Genomic DNA, 18,119 nt, shown 5'->3' on the forward strand with positions numbered 1-18,119 from the left:
GGGATGGAGAGGGGGAGAAACCAAACATACTAACAAAATAAAATAAATAGAATAGATATGTACAAGTAAAATAAATAAATAAATAGGGTAATAAATAGGTACAGACATATATACAGGTGCTGTGGGGAAGGGAAGGAGGTAAGACGGGGGGATGGAGAGGGAGGCGAGGGGGAGAGGAAGGAAGGGGCTCAGTCTGGGAAGGCCTCCTGGAGGAGGTGGGGCAGACGGCTGAGGGGACGGGTCTGCTGAGGGGATGTGGCTGAGGCGGGCCGCCTCAGCAAGCGAACGAGGCCCCGAGCGGGCTCCCATTGGCTGCCGGCGGAAAGGCAGCCGAGAGGAAGCCGTGAACCCGGAAGTGTTCGGCGGCCGAGGCCTGGGCCGCGCTTTTGAATGGAGTCGGCCTGACTCGCCGCGCGGTTGCCAGCCGCCAGGGACACCGCGGGGAAGCCGGACCACCACCGGCCCACCACCACCGGCCCACCACCACCGGCCCACCACCACCCCCGACGTCCGCCCGTCCGTCCGTCCGTCCGTCGGTCACCGCCGGTACGGGAAGGCCCCGGGCCGCCGGGGAAGGCCGGGCCGGGGCGGGGGATCAGGGCCGGCGCGGCTGCGGTGGGCCGCGGCCTCGAGCCGCCCCGGCTTTTCCTTAGTCACGTCGCTGCGTCGGGTCGGGCCCTGTTGGGCCGCGGCCGCCCTGTATTGTTAATTAATCAATCAATCGTATTTATTGGGCGCTGACTGTGTGCAGAACACTGGACTAAGCGCTTGGGAAGTAATAATAATAATGGCATTTGTTAAGCGCTTACTATGGGCAGAGAAGCAGCGTGGCCCAGTGGAGAAGAGCCCGGGCTTTGCAGTCAGAGGTCATGGGTTCAAACCCCGGCCCCGCCAATTGTCAGCTGTGTGACTTTGGGCAAGTCACTTAACTTCTCTGGGCCTCAGTGACCTCATCTGTAAAATGGGGATTGAGACTGTGAGCCCCCCGTGGGACAACCTGATCACCTTGTAACCTCCCCAGCGCTTAGAATAGTGCTTTGCACATAGTAAGCGCTTAATAAAGCCATCATTATTATCTCCCCCCTTTTAGACTGTGAGCCCACTGTTGGGTAGGGACTGTCTCTATATGTTGCCAGTTTGTACTTCCCAAGCGCTTAGTACAGTGCTCTGCACATAGTAAGCGCTCAATAAATACGATTGATGATGATGATGATGATGCAAAGCACTGTTCTAAGCGCTGGGGGGAATGCAAGGTAATTTGGTTGTCCCACATGGGGCTCTCAGTCTTAATCCCCATTTTCCAGATGAGGTAACCAAGGCACAGAGAAGTGAAGTGACTTGCCCAAAGTCACACAGCTGGCAAATGGCGGAGCTGGGATTAGAACCCATAACCCCCTTCCTTCTTCTCGTCCCCCTCTCCATCACCCCCCATCTTACCTCCTTACCTTCCCCACAGCACCTGTATATGTGTATATATGCTTGTACATATTTGTTACTCTGTTTATTTATTTATTTATTTATTTATTTATTTTACTTGTACATATCTATTCTATTTATTTTATTTTGTTAGTATGTTTGGTTTTGTTCTCTGTCTCCCCCTTTTAGACTGTGAGCCCACTGTTGGGTAGGGACTGTCTCTATATGTTGCCAACTTCCCAAGCGCTTAGTACAGTGCTCTGCACACAGTAAGCGCTCAATAAATACGATTGATGATGATGACGATGATGATAACCTCTGACTGCCAAGCCTGGGCTCTTTCCACTGAGCCACGCTGCTTCTCTACAGTCTACACAATGATTTTACAGTCTAGGGAGACTGTACTGGACAGTGCTTGGCACATTCATTCACTCAATCGTATTCATTCATTCAGTCGTATTTATTGAGCACTTACTGTGTGCAGAGTACGATTGGAAAGTACAATTCGGCAGCAGATAGAGACAGTCCCTACCCAACAACTGGCACATAGTAAATGCTTGACATATGCCATATATTACCTGTATATATATATATGTTTGTACGTATTTAATAATGATGGCATTTGTAAAGCGCTTACTATGTGCAAAGCACTGTTCTAAGCGCTGGGGAGGTTACAAGGTGATCAGGTTGGCCCACGGGGGGCTCACAGTGTTAATCCCCATTTTATAGATGAGGGAACTAAGGCCCAAGTACAACTTGGCAACATGCAGAGACAGTCCCTACCCAATAGTGGGCTCACAGTCTAGAAGGGGGAAACAAAATTATATTAACAAAATAAAGTAAATGGAATAGATATGTGTAAGATAAGTAAATAAATAGAGTAGTAAATATGTACATACATATATACAGGTGCTGTGGGGAAGGGAAGGAGGTAAGGCGGTGGGGGGGGGGATGGAGAGGGGGAAGAGGGGGAGAGGAAGGAGGTAAACCCTAAACTCAACCCATGCCCCCATCTGAAATCAGTCAGTCAATCAATCGTATTTATTGAGCGCTTACTGTGTCCAGGGCACTGTACTAAGCGCTCGGGAAGTACAAGTTGGCAACATATAGAGATAGTCCCTACCCAGCAGTGGGTTCACAGTCTAAAACGGGGAGACAGAGAACAAAACCAAACATACTAACAAAATAAAATAAATAGAATAGGTACAAGTAAAATAAATAAATAAATAGAGTAATAAATAGTAATAAATATGTTCAAACATATATACATATATACAGGTGCTGTGGGGAAGGGAGGGAGGTAAGATGGGATGGAGAGGGGGATGAGGGGGAGAGGAAGGAAGGGGCTTAGTCTGGGAAGGCCTCCTGGAGGAGGTGAGCTCTCAGTAGGGCCTTGAAGGGAGGGAGGCACTAACAGGTTGCCCAAACTTGCCCCATTGTGGTCCCTAACTGGCTGTCACCTACCCAGCTGGTCCTCCTCCCCCTCCTCTTAATAATAATGATGGTATTTGCTAAGTGCTTACTATGTGCAAAGCACTGCCCTGAGCGATAATGATGGTATTTGTTAAGCGCCTACTATGTACCAAGCACTGTTCTAAGCGCTGGGATAGATACGGGGCAATCAGGTTGTCCCATGTGGGGCTCACACTTTTAATCCTCATTTTACGGATGAGGTAACTGAGGCGCAGAGAAGTTAAGTGATTTGCCCAAGGTACCACAGCAGACAAGTGGCAGAGGTGGGATTAGAACCCACGACCTCTGATTCCCAAGCACGTACTCTGCCACTGTTCAGACTCTCTCATTTATTCATTCAATCGTATTTATTGAGTTCTTACTGTGTGCAGAGCACTGGACTAAGCGCTTGGGAAGTACAAATCGGCAACATATAGAGATGGGCCCTACCCAACAACGGGTTTATAGTCATCGCTCACAAGTTTCATCTTCAGTTTCCACCAAATGCCGACAAATTGTGCTTTCTCCCCCTCTAACCTTATGTTGCCAACTTGTACTTCCCAAGCGCTTAGTACAGTGCCCTGCACACAGTAAGCGCTCAATAAATACCATTGATTGATTGATCCATTGAGGGTTCAATTTTCCTCTTAAGTAAAAACAACCCCTACCTTGGTGATTAGGCAGAATATGTGGTGCTGCTTGACTCTTAGAGTAATAATAATAACAATAGTGGTATTTGTTAAGCGCTTCTATGTGCAAAGCACTGTTCTGAGCGCGGGGTGGGGGGTACAAGGTGAGCAGGTTGTCCCACGTGGGGCTCATAGTCTTAATCCCCATTTTACAGATGAGGTAAGTGAGGCACAAAGAAGTGACTTGCCCAAAGTCACACAGCTGACAAGTGGCGGAGTCGGGATTAGAACCCATGACCTCAGACTCCTAAACCCGGGCTGTTTCCACTGAGCAACGCTGCTTCCCGGTTACATTCCCTGCCTGAGAGAGCTGGAATGAGAATTTACAGAGTAATATTATTGTCATTATCATTGATTTTTGCCACGTACCTTCAGGTCGAGCAATTTCAGTTAGAGATTTGATCGTATCCGATAGCTTTGATCCGCAAGAGGACCTCTGCTGGATTGAGTTGGCTTTTTGGAAGTTAACTTCTCTGGGAATATCTATTTCACAGCTGAGTTATGTAAATCTAATAAGCAAAAAGTGGTCTTTTCTTAATTTTTTTCTCATAACTGTCATGACAAAAATAAAGATTTCTTTTTTTTGTCCCGAAGTTATTGAGCATCACAGTGAGAAGCTGTGTGCCCTAGTGGAAGGAGCCCAAACCTGGGAATCAGTGGACCTGGATTCTAATTCCGACCCTGCCACTTTTACTGTAATGTGATCTGGGGCAAGGCACTTGTCTTCTCTGCACTCAATTTCCTCATCTGTAAAATGGGATTAAAGTACCAGTTCTCCCTGCACCTTAGACTCCTGTTGTCCGTGAAGGCAGCCAAATCTGGGCAGTGGGGGCCTGCCAGAGGAAAAATTCAATTAAGAGGGAAGTTCATGACAAATTGGTGATCAGGGATCAGTAAACACAAATATTATTGGCAGCAACAGAATTCAAAGCAGTGCCCATATTTGGTAGCGTATTTCATATGGAAACCTGTAGCAATTAAAGATAGTTTGGAGTAGGCGAAAATTGGAAGTTTGAAGTGGAATGGAGAAGGTCATCAGTGTGGTATCTGCAGGGTGAAGTGGAACTTCACTTTTTTCTGATCTACAACACTTCAGGAAGATGGGGAAGAACTGCCCTCTGCCTCAGTGGGACATTTCTATCAGAGACAATCCTGCAGATTACTAGGTGCAGTTATCTGGTAGTGAGAACTTTAAGGAAACAGTAGTGTTTCGTTGAAATTTTAAGACCTTATTTTTGAAACTCACTACAAGGTATCTAGGCCATCTTCACCTGTATATATGTGTATACGTTTGTATATATTTATTACTCTATTTTACTTGTACTTATCTATTGTATTTATTTTATCTTGTTAATATGTTTGGTTTTGTTCTCTGTCTCCCCCTTCTAGACTGTGAGCCCACTGTTGGGTAGGGACTGTCTCTATATGTTGCCAACTTGTACTTCCCAAGCGCTTAGTACAGTGCTCTGCACACAGTAAGCGCTCAATAAATACGATTGATTGATTGACTGGTACATTAGGTGGGTACTATTGGCACTGGGTCATTGCATAACTAGTATATCTGTTATATTTTCTCTTAATGCCTAAATGCAGAACCCTAGTTTGCACAGTTGTCAAGAACCAGTTTTGGTGTATAGGCATGATAATCAGTCATATTTTTTGAGTGCTTACTGTATGCACTGTACTAAGCTCTTGGGGAAGTACAGTGTAACAGTATAACAGATGGTAGACATGTTACCTGCCCACAACGAGCTTATTGTCTAGAGGACCGAGGTGAACATGTTCCTGTGCTAGTGCTTTTAGGAAAAGGGGGCAGTTGTAAGTTGACAGATTGGAATCGGAATTTCTTTAAAAAGCCAGTACTCAAGTAGTCTGTCTTGTTCTTGAAAAAGAGTTAGGTAGATCTAGACCTGTTGATTGGAAAATTGGTGAGACCTATTTTTACTTCTTTTTTTTTAATCAAGCTTTGTGTACATTAAAAAGTCCACTGCATCTTTTAATGCACTGTTATTGAATCCCATTTTTTTCTCCAAACCCCATTTTTCTAAAGAGCAATTTCTATTTTCGTCTGTGTCTCAGGTTGGGCAAACGAATGCAGCAAAGGGCATTTGGGCCAAAGACTCTTCAAAATTGTTTTTAGATTCCTTGAAAGTGACTCAAACTGTAAGCTCATTGTGGGCAGGGAATATGTACTCTCCCAAATGCTTAATACAGTGTTCTGCACACAGTTCCTGCTCAACAGATACCGTTGATTGATTTTAGTTGGTATTTTTATCCTCCAGGAAAAAAAATCCCGCAAATCCTGAAAAGGCTTGGGGCAGGTCTATTTGACAATCGTGGGATTTGCCTGTATTAAAGCCAATGTTAGTCAAAACACAATCCTTCAGAGCTTTTAAGAAAATGTTAGAGGCCTAAGAAGGAATAAAAAAAGAATTAAATTTAACAGAATTGTCGTTGGAGTTCAAAAATATAAGAGCTTTGGTGTTAGAGAATGAGGTTTAAAGAGAATACCGTGTTTGTTTTCTACCTTTTCCCTCTCTGGCTTTGCTCCAGCTTGGTGACCACCATATGTTTGATAAGGAGAAAAGAAACTCAAAAATGGACCTAGGATGAGCATGGGTTTGGGAGTCAGAGGTCGTGAGTTCTAATCCTGGCTCCACTACCTGTCAACTGTGTGACCTTGAGCAAGTCACTTAACTTCTCTGTGCTTCAGTTATCTCATCAGTAAAATGAGGATGAAGACTGTGAGCCCCACGAGGGACAACCTGATGACCTTGTATCTACCCCAGCACTTAGAACAGTGCTTGGCACATAGTAAGCCCTTAGCAAACACCAACATTGTTGTTATTGTTATTATTATTATGTCCTTGTTTACTAGGCCAGTAATTGATTGGAACTATAGAATGAAATTTCAGATTGGAAGATTAGAGATGTAAATTCTCATTCCAGCTCTCTTGGGCAGGGAATGTATCTACCAGTTCTGTTATATTGTACTCTCCCAAGTACTTAGTACGGGGCTTTGTACCCAGTAAGTGCTCAATAGTTATGATTGATTGATAGGACAGAGTGTTAATTTTGTGTCTGGAGCGATGCCTGGAAGAAACTATCTTTGTGACACTTGTTTTAGAGTTTTCTCACCTGCCCTTTGGATTTTCCTTGCTGGCACATTTGTGTAGTTAGTTGCATCAGTAGGTGTGAGTGTTTTGGCTTCCACAAAGAGCAACTGCATCACTTTCTCACTCGTCCTACTCCTCCCTTTTAGGGCACCTCCAAAGGTAACAGTTACTGACAGAGGTCTGGTGGCATCAACAGTTTACATCCCAGCTGTTAAGGGTAGGAATGGGTAGGAAGTGTAGCCAAAATCTTGGCAAGAGATAATTTTCTTTAAACATAAGTGTTATGTTCTTAAATAGCCAATAATCTTCTCCTGTTGTAAATATTAATCAGGGCATCCAGTTTTAGAATTGAACCTTTTTTCTTTCAAGGGATCTGGTTGATTAAAATTGTTTTGAGAAACTGCAGGTGTTTCTTACCAATCCATCACTGCATTTCAGGTTCAGAGTGGCCAAAAGTTGTTAACTCTTCAAAGGAAATGATTATCTAGTGATGGGAATATTATTGATAATGATGGTAATTCTTTGTACACAGAAGCCCCTCTAATTTACATCAACCATTTTTATCTTCACTTTTTTTGAGGGGATGCTAGTGGGAAACAACAATTATTCCCATTTTCTGGATGGATAAATATTGTTTAAAAAATCATTAAGTAATTTGTCCAAGGCTCTGCTTCATGCAGGGCCTGACTTCTAAAGTTAAGTACCTTATCTGAACCATTTCAGCACTTTATTACTTATGGAGGCCCCCCAATTAACAATTTAAGCTCTGCCACTTAATATTTTTAAAATTAAAACTATTTTAAATGTCATATTTTCATAATTTAAAATATTTCCCAAAAGTAGAGGTAAGTTTATCCTAAAGAGCCAATAAATGTGTTTGTAGGTGGATAATAAGCATTTGTTCTCGATTGTAGTTGTAAAAAATGCCACACACTTACACTTTTGGGATTTTTTGATAATTAAAGTGAAGCTAATTCTAGAAAGAGTATATTTTTGAGTCACAGATTCTTAGTTCTTTGGCTTGCTATTTTTTTTCATCAAATTTCAAGAGTTAAAGGGATTACTGTACTAAACGTAAATAAAATCAGTTCCTGGTGGTGTTTTAGGTCATGGGAAAGTTTACTTCCCTTAATACTTCAGGTGTATGGCTTTTTTTCTTTCATGGTTTCTCTTTTACAGTCATCTCAATTATTGTATTTTTTTAGGAAGAACTGGGAAAAGTTGTACCTCTTCAAAGACAGCCAGAAGGAACAAGTTCTTGAGCTGGGAAAAATATTTCCAAACTTGACTGCAAGGAGTCCATAAAAATTGTAATTTGTATCCAGGTGAGAAAGGAGCATGCGGTTTAACTTACCTGCTTTTGAATGTGGTGAAAGGATCTTTGTTTCCAAATGTATTAGATTATTTTACAAGTTTTAAGTCTGATGGTCTAGTTGTGTGAATTTGGAGAATAAATGATTCATGATGGCAATCTGGCAATTAACAAATGTTTAATTATGTTAAAATTAAATCCTAAAACACTGTTTCATTTGGTTCTCTTTTCCATACATTTTTTTACATTACCTTTAAAGTACTTTGACTACAGTTTTAAAATGTTAACTTTTTGCATTTTACATTTTTTATATTTGTGTGGCGATAATCTTTTGTCTTTAAATTTCAATTTGTTAAATACTTTTCCTGTTTACTGAGACATGTATTACCCCTAGGGACACCATTTATAATTGGTCTTGTTTTTTTTCCTTCCCTTTCTGCATCTCTTTCTTAAATCCTTCTAACATTTGGAAATCTGCAATCCCTGGGAATCATACAGGGAAACTAGATATGCTTGCTGCACAGGACAGTGGAATTCAATCCAACATCTTTTTTTCTATTACTAGAATAAGAAAAAGAAATGCTATTTCCCAATTATACCAGTGGTTGATCCAGTCCAGTATTCTGCTGACTAGTTGTTAAAAGTTTCATCAGGATTAAAAAGGCAACATTTCTGAATTTCAGCGAGCTACAGACAGATGATGAAATGAATCTAATGCCAATGTCTTTAGGTTTGCTACATTTTAAAAAATATGTGAATATCAGGAGAATCTCGAGTGTGTTCATTTTGACAGTGATGAATTGGAATATTTAAACTTTTTCAAAATCAAAACTTTTAAGCAGTAGTTGAGCATTTAAACTTTTTTCCTATTTTGTGGGTTATCTTTAGGAATATTCTAGTTAAGACTTTTTCCTTATTGTAATATGATTCAGTGGTTCTCTTTTTTGTGTGACTACTGAAAATAAATTATTATTTTTAAAGTTTGCTCATGTTTATGATTATTGAATATGTAATTTGACAGGGAAGAGCATCTAAAGTTTCATTGCTGAAGAAGTTACGTTTCTCCACAGTTTTCCTCTTTGGTATCTGAAATCCATAAAATTTCCGCATGACCTCCGCACTTTAACTAAATGCATTTAATGTTTACTTTATAGCATTTTTTAGTATAATGAGTTCATTAAAAAAGCTTTTGATGCTAATTCAGAGATACATAATCTGCTCACAATGTCTTTCACATGTAGTTTTGATGATAACTGACAAGCTGTAAGTTAATTAGCACAGAACTTACTAATGAGGATGTTAAAAAATGTAATTTAAAAGTGAGGTTTTTATTTGTACATTCTGGACAAATAGAAGGAAACGCAATCATTCATATGGTAAGTATTTCAGGCACTTTTTGGGTTCAGGTACTATTATCTGAAAGCAATAAAAAAATAATTAACTTAATGATAACAAAGTTTTGAAAAGTATGCTAAGATGACTTGTCTTTAAAACTGGGGATAACCCAAACCCAAAGCAGTAAAATAAGGTCTGTTAATTAGTGTGGAAGACAGCTTCTTGAATTAATATGTGGTGTTAATTAACAGGAAGTCTGATGTTGTGTTGTAATTACCACCAATATTTTTGACATACTGAGTGACTGAAGGTGAATTATATAGATAGAATTGAGTAAATAGATAGAATTGAGTAAACACTTTTGTGCTTAGGAACGTTTTTCTTTGTTTCTGTTTTCTAGAACTATGGATAGACTTCTTCGACTTGGAGGAGGTATGCCCGGCCTGGGCCAGGTTCGTATACTGCTTCTTAATATTTGTTGGCATGTTAACCAAAGGAGCCTTTTTGGGGGTATTCAAATAATAATAATGATGATGATAATATCAGTAATAGCAATTATTATTGCTATTATTTTAAAAACCTCAGAGGAAATCACCTGACAAGTCACCTTAGAGCAAGAAGCTCACCTTATTGCTGTGTTTTGAAACATTAGAAATGCACATACAGCTGTCTTAATTGATATTTTCTTTTCCTCAGAGCAGCAGTGAGAATTATTGATGTTTTTCTTTCCATTTTTAAGTCATGAGCAATTTTGAAACTTTATTTTATATATGGTAAATATTGGATTATTTGCGATTTCCTCTGATTTGACAGTGTAAAATCGAACAATATGCATGTTAGACTTAAAATGAGTGGCCAAAAGAACTGCTCGACAGCGTACTCCCTCTGAACCTTCAGAATCCTTACCATTTTCAGAGATAAGTGGTGGGATAGATTAATGACACACAGCAACCTGAAATTCTTCAGTTTTTAAGATTCCAGGTAGAAATTGTGTTCATGACATGAATAAAGATTGCTAGTTATGAACATATAGCTATTCCTGTAATCATTTTAATATTATCAGTGACTTTCTTTGATGCTGGGGTGTGTGTCTTCCTAATCATCTTTAGATCAATATATTTGAATCTCATTTTCAGCTAATGTAACATTTCCATTTTTTCTTTCCACACGGCTTTGCAGTTGCCTTAATTTTTTTTTTTTAGCTTCCATATCTCCAAGGTTATGTTCGTGTCTTGATTTTTTTAATGTCATTAAAGCATTTTGTTCCTACACTGGGGTTTTATCCATTAGATTCAGAAACTGGTTTTATTTTACATCCTGTGACTTCCCCACTTAAGACTTAATCTGATTTGCTCTATTTTTTAAAAAACTCAGTTTTTGTCATCTCTTCAAAGTCTTCCAGCTTTTTTCACCACTGCATGACTGTCATAGGTCTGTGTTCTTTTGATTCAGATGTCTTAGTTGATCATTTCTATAATGTTTGTTGTGAGTGCCAACGTCTTTAACGGAAAACTTGATGAAGTTTTTGGGTTATGTTGAGGCACTTAGCTTCGTGAAGTGTAAAATGTATTCATTAGATAGGTGGCCAAATTCTATCTTTGTTCATAATTATTCCATATTTCCTTTGAGAGCTACAAATCTTTTTTTTTAATTGAATTCTTGAGCAGTCTTCAGTTATTTTTAGTTTCCCTTTTCTTAAGTAGTTTTGAGTGAGTATTTCTCATGTTCCTTTGCTGCCAGTCTGCTTCATGACTCTTCATTTTCTAACATTTGCATAGTCTAATCACTCAAGACTTTGCCTCTTAGGCCTTTCTGAACTTGACACATTTCAAAGCTGTTTTCAGATTTACTGTAAACTTTCCAAATTTCTTCAAGACTTTAATGAGAAATTAGTAGTAAAGTTTTAATGGGATATTTAAATGTTGAAATACAGATTCCATGTCAGTCTATAAATTGTAGAAGACATTTGTAATCCTGAGGTAGCTCTTCAGAAAACATTCATCACATTTAAATGAGCAAATAAATGTTCACCAGGAATTCAAGGGAGAGAGTGCAGTACATTCAATTGGTATATTTAAAAGATTGGACAAAACTTCTAGGGCAAACTATTACATGAGTGACATGATTGACTATTTTTCCTGAACTCTATTCTTCTATGTATCTTAGTCCTTTTATATTGTTTTTGTGTCCTTTTTATTTCATTTTTCTCTTTTTGCTGGTCACCAAAATTTTCTCCTGTCTAATCTTAGATTTGTGATCCCCTTGGAAGGTTTGGACAACGTTTAGTTCTCATCAGTGTAATTTTCTGTAGTGCATAAAACAATGTTTTGCATGCCAATGTGTAACAAATAGTATTATTACTACTGCTACTACGTAAATGTGTGGAAAAGGCAGGAATAATGTTTTCTTAGACTATAAGGTTTACATTCTCACAGGACCCTGCTTTGTATTATGGTGTCCAAAGCTGCGTACATGCACAAGGGCACACCATTTCTTTTGCCACTGTGCCATGGCATGCAGACATATACGCATTGTCAAAGGAATACTCCTTAATTCTGTAGTCGCATCTGGGTCTACATCTGAAAACTAAGATATTTGGGGAATTTTCTCACAATTATTAATCCACTTGGCTGGGGAAAAGGACACCATGCTTCTATCCTGCCTCTTGAGGGGTGGAGCTTTCATTTGCATTCAGAAGGAAGTTCTTTTTTTATTTTTGTTTTTTTTTTTCCCCTCTGCCAGATTAGGAATTCCACCTTTGACTTTGAAATATTTTCTATTGTGGTGTGCCACAGGTGCTCGATAAATACTATTGATACTCAGTGTACCAGCACCAATGTTTAAAAATAAGATCAAGAAAAGGACAGCTTTCCACTCTGACATAATACCAGTATCGAGGATATTTTGGATTATATCAATCTTGTATTATGTCAAGAATGAGTGAGATCTTCCCAAGAAATTCTGTAGGTAAAATTGCTGCTTGCTATCATGCTTAACTCTTCTGTGAAACATATGAAACTACTTACCCTGAAGACCTGATCCAGTTCATTATTGTCAGTCGTGATGACCTGTGAGTCAAGGTTAGTTAGACTCCTGGAAGCAACAGTTGATGGAGGAATTTCTGAGAAAAGGTGCACAATTGTAGCTATGCTTGGTCCCTTCTCTCCTCAACACTGCCAAAGCTATCTTTTAGCCAGGATAAGTAGCTGCAGCACAGGTAGCAGATAGTGTTTGGTGAGAGTGGGCTCTCCTGATAGTTCCGGGGGGGGGAGAGTCTCTAGAGGCCATAATCCCACCAGGGAACTGATATTTGGGGTGTCCTGTCTATGTAGTTATGTCAGGGACCTTAGTGGTTTTAATGTTGAGTAAGGTTAGTGCCATGCCCATAATGGCTCTCAGTAAATATTTGATTATAATTATCAGCACATGGTCTCTAGGCAATATTTGGCTCTTAAGGAAAAAACTACTGAAACTTTCTTAAGTTAACATCAGTAATGGAACAAGAGACCAGAAATTTAACCAGAAGTAGCAACTCTGGAATCTGCTCTGTGGTAAAGACAAGGCCTTTAAAAATCTATCTATCTATCTATCTATCTATCTATCTATCTATATATATATATTCCAGGATCTTTCTGAGAAAAAAAATTACTAAAAATCATACTTGTACATGAAATCTCAGATTGAGCCCCCTTTTTCCTATCCTCCTCCCCATCGCCCCCCCGCCCAACCTCCTTCCCCTCCCCACAGCACTTGTATATTTTTGTACAGATTTATTACTCTATTTTACTTGTACTTATTTAGTTCTATTTATTTTGTTAATGATGTGCACATAGCTATAATTCTGTTTGTTCTGATGATTTTGACACCTGTCTACTTGTTTTGTTTTGTTATCTGTCTCCATCTAGACTGTGAGCCCGTTGTTGGGTAGGGACTGTCTGTATATGTTGCCAACTTGTACTTCCCAAGCGCTTAGTACAGTGCTCTGCACACAGTAAGTGCTCAGTAAATACCACTGAATGAATGAATGAATCCATTCAGATAATAGAATAATTTTGGAAAACCAATATGTATTCCCATTTGCTATTACATAGATTATATGATGTAGATAGGTGATGTCTCGTTCAGCAGTTCTATTTCCGGATGAAAACTTGAGAGAATGGTTTGGTTTTGAAGCAACTAGGCATACTTTTTTTAAAAAAAATTAGTATTTAACTATAGTATTTGACGATGTGTCAAGCACTGTTCTAAATGCTGGGATTGAGTCAAGTTAATCGAGTCGGATACGTTCCCTGTCCCCTTCCCACTTGGGGCTCATGGTCTAAGTAAGAGGGAGAGCAGGTATTGAATCCCCTGTGCTCTTTGCCCTGGGCCACGCAACTCATCTATTTGTGTCTTAGGTTGAAATAATAATAATAATAATGATAGCATTTATTAAGCGCTTATTATGTGCAAAGCACTGTTCTAAGCACTGAGGAGGTTACAAGGTGATCAGGTTGTCCCACGGGGGGCTCACAGTCTTAATCCCCATTTTACAGATGAGGTAACTGAGGCCCAGAGAAGTTGTGACTTGCCCAAAGTCATACAGCTGACAGTTGAACCCATGACCTCTTACTCCAAAGTCTGTGCTCTTTCCACTGAGCCACGCTGCCGCAAGTCAGAACCAATTTGGGGAATTGGTTCCTCCAAACAAGATTGGATACCCAGTTTCTTATCAAAGTTACCCAAAATTGTGTATACAGTACCTACATTAATATAGTTATATTGAATCAATCAGTCGTATTTATTGAGCACTTACTGTGTGCAGAGCACCGTACTAAGCGCTTGGGAAGTACAAGTTGGCAACACATAGAAACGGTCCCTACCCAACAGTGGGCTCACAGTCTAGAAGAATCTGAATATTGAATCTGAGGCGTTCTATAGTAGGGAGCCAACCCTTATATACAAAGTGGCTATCTACCTCCCATTCTAACTTCACCTGACCTCTTGCAGCAGGATTTGCTTACAGTTTGATGCAGAAGAAAATGAGAAAGAAATCTGGTGTCTTTGAAGTTAATGGCATACTAGTGGTAATAGTACTGTACTCCCCCAGGCACTTATAGTGCTCTGCATATAGTAAGCATTTAATAAATACCATTTTTGACTGATTTATTTGGAAGTTGAGGCAAGGGAAGGGCTTGTTTAGGTGAATAATGATCTAACTTTTGAACTGTGTTTACTTAAAATAGTACAGTATCCAAGTGGAACTATTCTGGGGGTTGGCAAAAATTCATGACTTGAGAGATCAAGGCTAAAAAGGTTGATTTGGAAGCTGACAAGAGAGAAGTTAGAAAAGTTAGATGTCAAGAAAGCCCAAGAAGATTCTGATAGTTTTAACCTAAATGTATTTTCTCTAAGACCGTATTTTTTGAGTGCAACTAACATGGACTGACAGAATGATTTATTTAAGCACATTTATATTTGAGTATCTTGGTAGGAGCATAGAATTTTTTTTTATTTTATAAATGTATATCTCTATGCAGAATTTGAAACAGTAGGAATGTAGATGAATTTTTTCGCTCTGCATTAAAGTTTAATTTCAGCTGTTTTGAAGGAAAATGTACTTAGAACATGTCTCAAAAATCCAATGCATTTATATTTCCTTCACATCTATGTATTCTTGGGAGATCTCAAATCTGAGAAAAGGGTTTATTCCAGGAAGGTGCATCACAAAAGCTGTGTTTAATACTATTTGCATAACACGTTGTTCCTAACTGTTCTTTCTAGGGGGTGGGGGATTGGGCTAAACATAATTTTATTTGTAAATGTTGCTTTCACTGTATTATTGAGTAGTGTTACCAAAAATGGTTTTCATAACTTTGTTTCATTGACCAAAATCGTATTTTAAATCAAGTGAAAAGTGGCCATTTTTGAGGTGTTACTAGAGTCCACAAATTGTATGTGAAACCAAAAAAGGGAATTGGTTTGCAATGGAGTGGGTTCTTGAAAGGAACTTAAATATGCCCAGGTTGTAAAGACTAATTTTGACTCATTTTAGAGCCTTAAAATTAAGGGGATCCCGTGGGCTCTAATGTGTAATAACTTTTTGGTGGACAGAGGGAGAATAGGTTGGGAAAAATACCATCAATTGACATGACCCAGAGGAATCTAATGTTCATTTTACTGTTGAAGCCCTAAAATCCAAGAACTCTATCATAGAAAGCATTGTAAAAATAACTATAAACTAGATGCACTGTAATATGAGAGAGCATTTTCTTCCTAGCTATGTTTTGGACTTTTTTGTTCCCAGGGGTATTTGCCTAGTTTTGATTAGACAATGGTATTTACAAGGAAGCGGTATGGCCTAGTGGATGGAGACCAGGCCTGGGAGCTAGAGGACCTGGGTTTTCTAATCCCAGCTCTTGGGCAAGTCACTTCACTTCTCTGAGGCTCAGTTTCCTCTTCTGTAAATTGGAGATTGAATACCTGTTCTCCTGTAGACTGTGAGCCCCTTGTGGGACAAGGGACTATGTCCCACCTCATTACCTTATATACTCCAGCACTTAGAACAGTATTTGGCACATAGTTAATGCTTAACAAATATCATAAACAAGGAAATTCTTCATATTCTGATTGTTACCCTGAATTTATGAAGAGCTGTTTCTTAGGATCTTATGTCTACTGCGTACTTGCTGTTTTTCCTGGGCTTTACAGTTTTTACTTCATTGCACCTGTGTATGGTATGTCTCTGTTAATTTGTGCTTCACTCCCCAGTGTTCAAAACACCAATCAGTCGGTGATGTTCATTGGGAAAGTGCAATAAAATTGGTAGACATGACCTCTGCCCACAAGGAGGTTACAGTTTAGGGGGGAAACAGGCATTAAAATAAAGGGGAAATGGCAGTGCATAAAGACAAGTATATAAGTACACTAGGGCTGAGGTTGGGGTGATTTTCAAGTACACTAAAATCTGAATAGTAGGAAACATAATGCCAGTGAGTAGTAGCTAAGGAATGGCAAACATCCAAGCACAGAAAGGTGTCCCTCACTATTCAATCAAAAGTGTACCATCATATCAATTACCATCTTCATTCCTCACCCATATAATTCATTTTACCATCTTCGAACAGAAGTGAAAACAATGTATTTATGAATTTAAAAAATGCTTATCTAACTAATTGAGATTTAGACTCGTTTAGGTCATTCAAAGTTTGCATAATGTAAGAAAAGTGTGTTGGGTTCTCTGGTAGATACTTGCACACTTGCCCAATTTCATTTCTTTTTCCAAGCTTTTGGTATATTAATCCAGATAACCTCAGAGTTCAGGGTTTTTGTCCGTTTGTCTTTGTTAAGCATCACAAGTCTTCTATCAAACCAACGTTTTGTATCCCTTGGAAGGCCAACTATTGTTTATAACCTTGGAAGGCCAACTGTTGTTTATAATAGGATTCTAGTTTAGGATCTTCAGTTTGAAATGCCATGAAAATATGCACTTGAGGGGTGGGGGGGGCGGGTGCCTCCAAATCAAGAGCAGGCATCAATCAGAGAGGCATATAAACATAAAGGGGACTTCCCAGGAATTTCACTGTAGTGTGTAGAGAGTTGATAGCAAAAAACCACTATGGTTTGTTGATTGATCAAGAGGATGATTCATTCATTCATTCAATTGTATTTATTGAGCACTTACTGTGTGCAGAGCACTGTACTAAGTGCTTGGGAAGTACAAGTTGATTCTCTGATGTCATACTGGATGTGTACTGTATAAGTGAAAACTGTGCAAGTAATACTTATTAATGTAAAAATAAGGTAGGGATTAAGAGAATAAAGCAAGGCCATTTCTTCTAGTTTTTGGAAGACCAATTTTCCGAAACTCATCCCCCCCCCCGCCTTACTTTTTACAGGTGATATGATGGCTATTCAGGATGCCTTTTATTTTTGTTTTTTTTAATTCTTCTTGATCACTTTTATGATCCCTTAAACTTGAGTTCCTTTGGGTACTTGAAATATTGAGGTGTGAAATAAAACAGAAGAAGGGCCTAGCACTGTTTTCGGTTAATAATAAAAATTGGGGAAATGTGTTAGAGAACCGGCTGTTCTTTTTTTGGTTTTATTTTCCCTTTATTAAATTTATGTCCAGCTTAGTTTCACCTTGATTTGAAGTAAAGAGAATTGAGGTACAGAGAGAGCTGTTTTTTGTGAATAATGGACTTGCCAATTAGCCATCAAGTGCTTCCATCTGTGAAATTGTTGATCAGATGGGTTAGCTGGGATGTTTCCAGACTAGGGCATCATAAATGGCACTTGAAAACTGTCACTTTGATAGAGGTTTCATGTATTACACTCCTTAGTGCTGTGGAACTCCCACCAACCCCACCCCGTAGTACCATGCTATTTTAAATACGCCAGTCCCACTAATCTGTAGCACCAAGAGAATTTGGGAGGCTGGCCACTGATGTAAAGTTTGGTTTAGTGTGCTCCTCTCGCCTGTGCTGGGATTAGGAAGTGTTAACAGCACCCATCATGGCCTTCAAAATAATGTTGGTTAAGAATCTGACTGGCACAGGAAGGTGTTAGTTCATTGTCCGTGAACCATGGAGCTGGCACACATTGGCAAGGGTTTTTTTGCACTTTCCTGTTAATATAAACTAATTTCAAAGGGTCTCTCGCTAAGCGAAAAGTGTGGTAACTCGGGGCTACTTAAGTGTTGAGATTTCCATATGCAGCAACTTGTATGAAATGACTTTAAAGTCTGTTGTGTAAATGGTGATACATCCATTTCTGCCATAATGTTCTCACAAAACTACAAGTTAAGGAAAACTTGTA

At 39.3% G+C, this 18,119-nt stretch overlaps 1 protein-coding gene across 1 annotated transcript in view; it reads left to right on the forward strand.

Moving 5' to 3' along the window:
- The first annotated feature begins 512 nt into the window (after positions 1-512).
- The window catches only part of PSMD14 (proteasome 26S subunit, non-ATPase 14), a 73,099-nt gene continuing 55,492 nt past the window's right edge, over positions 513-18,119 (forward strand). Inside the window, exons 1-3 of the mRNA XM_038751379.1 lie at positions 513-546; positions 7,879-7,998; positions 9,721-9,772. Coding sequence (XP_038607307.1) covers positions 9,725-9,772 — 48 coding nt within the window. The 5' untranslated portion in view covers positions 513-546; positions 7,879-7,998; positions 9,721-9,724. The remainder of the gene's footprint in view (positions 547-7,878; positions 7,999-9,720; positions 9,773-18,119) is intronic.

The sequence above is a fragment of the Tachyglossus aculeatus genome, chromosome 9 (assembly GCF_015852505.1).
Source record: "Tachyglossus aculeatus isolate mTacAcu1 chromosome 9, mTacAcu1.pri, whole genome shotgun sequence".
Taxonomy (NCBI): domain Eukaryota; kingdom Metazoa; phylum Chordata; class Mammalia; order Monotremata; family Tachyglossidae; genus Tachyglossus; species Tachyglossus aculeatus.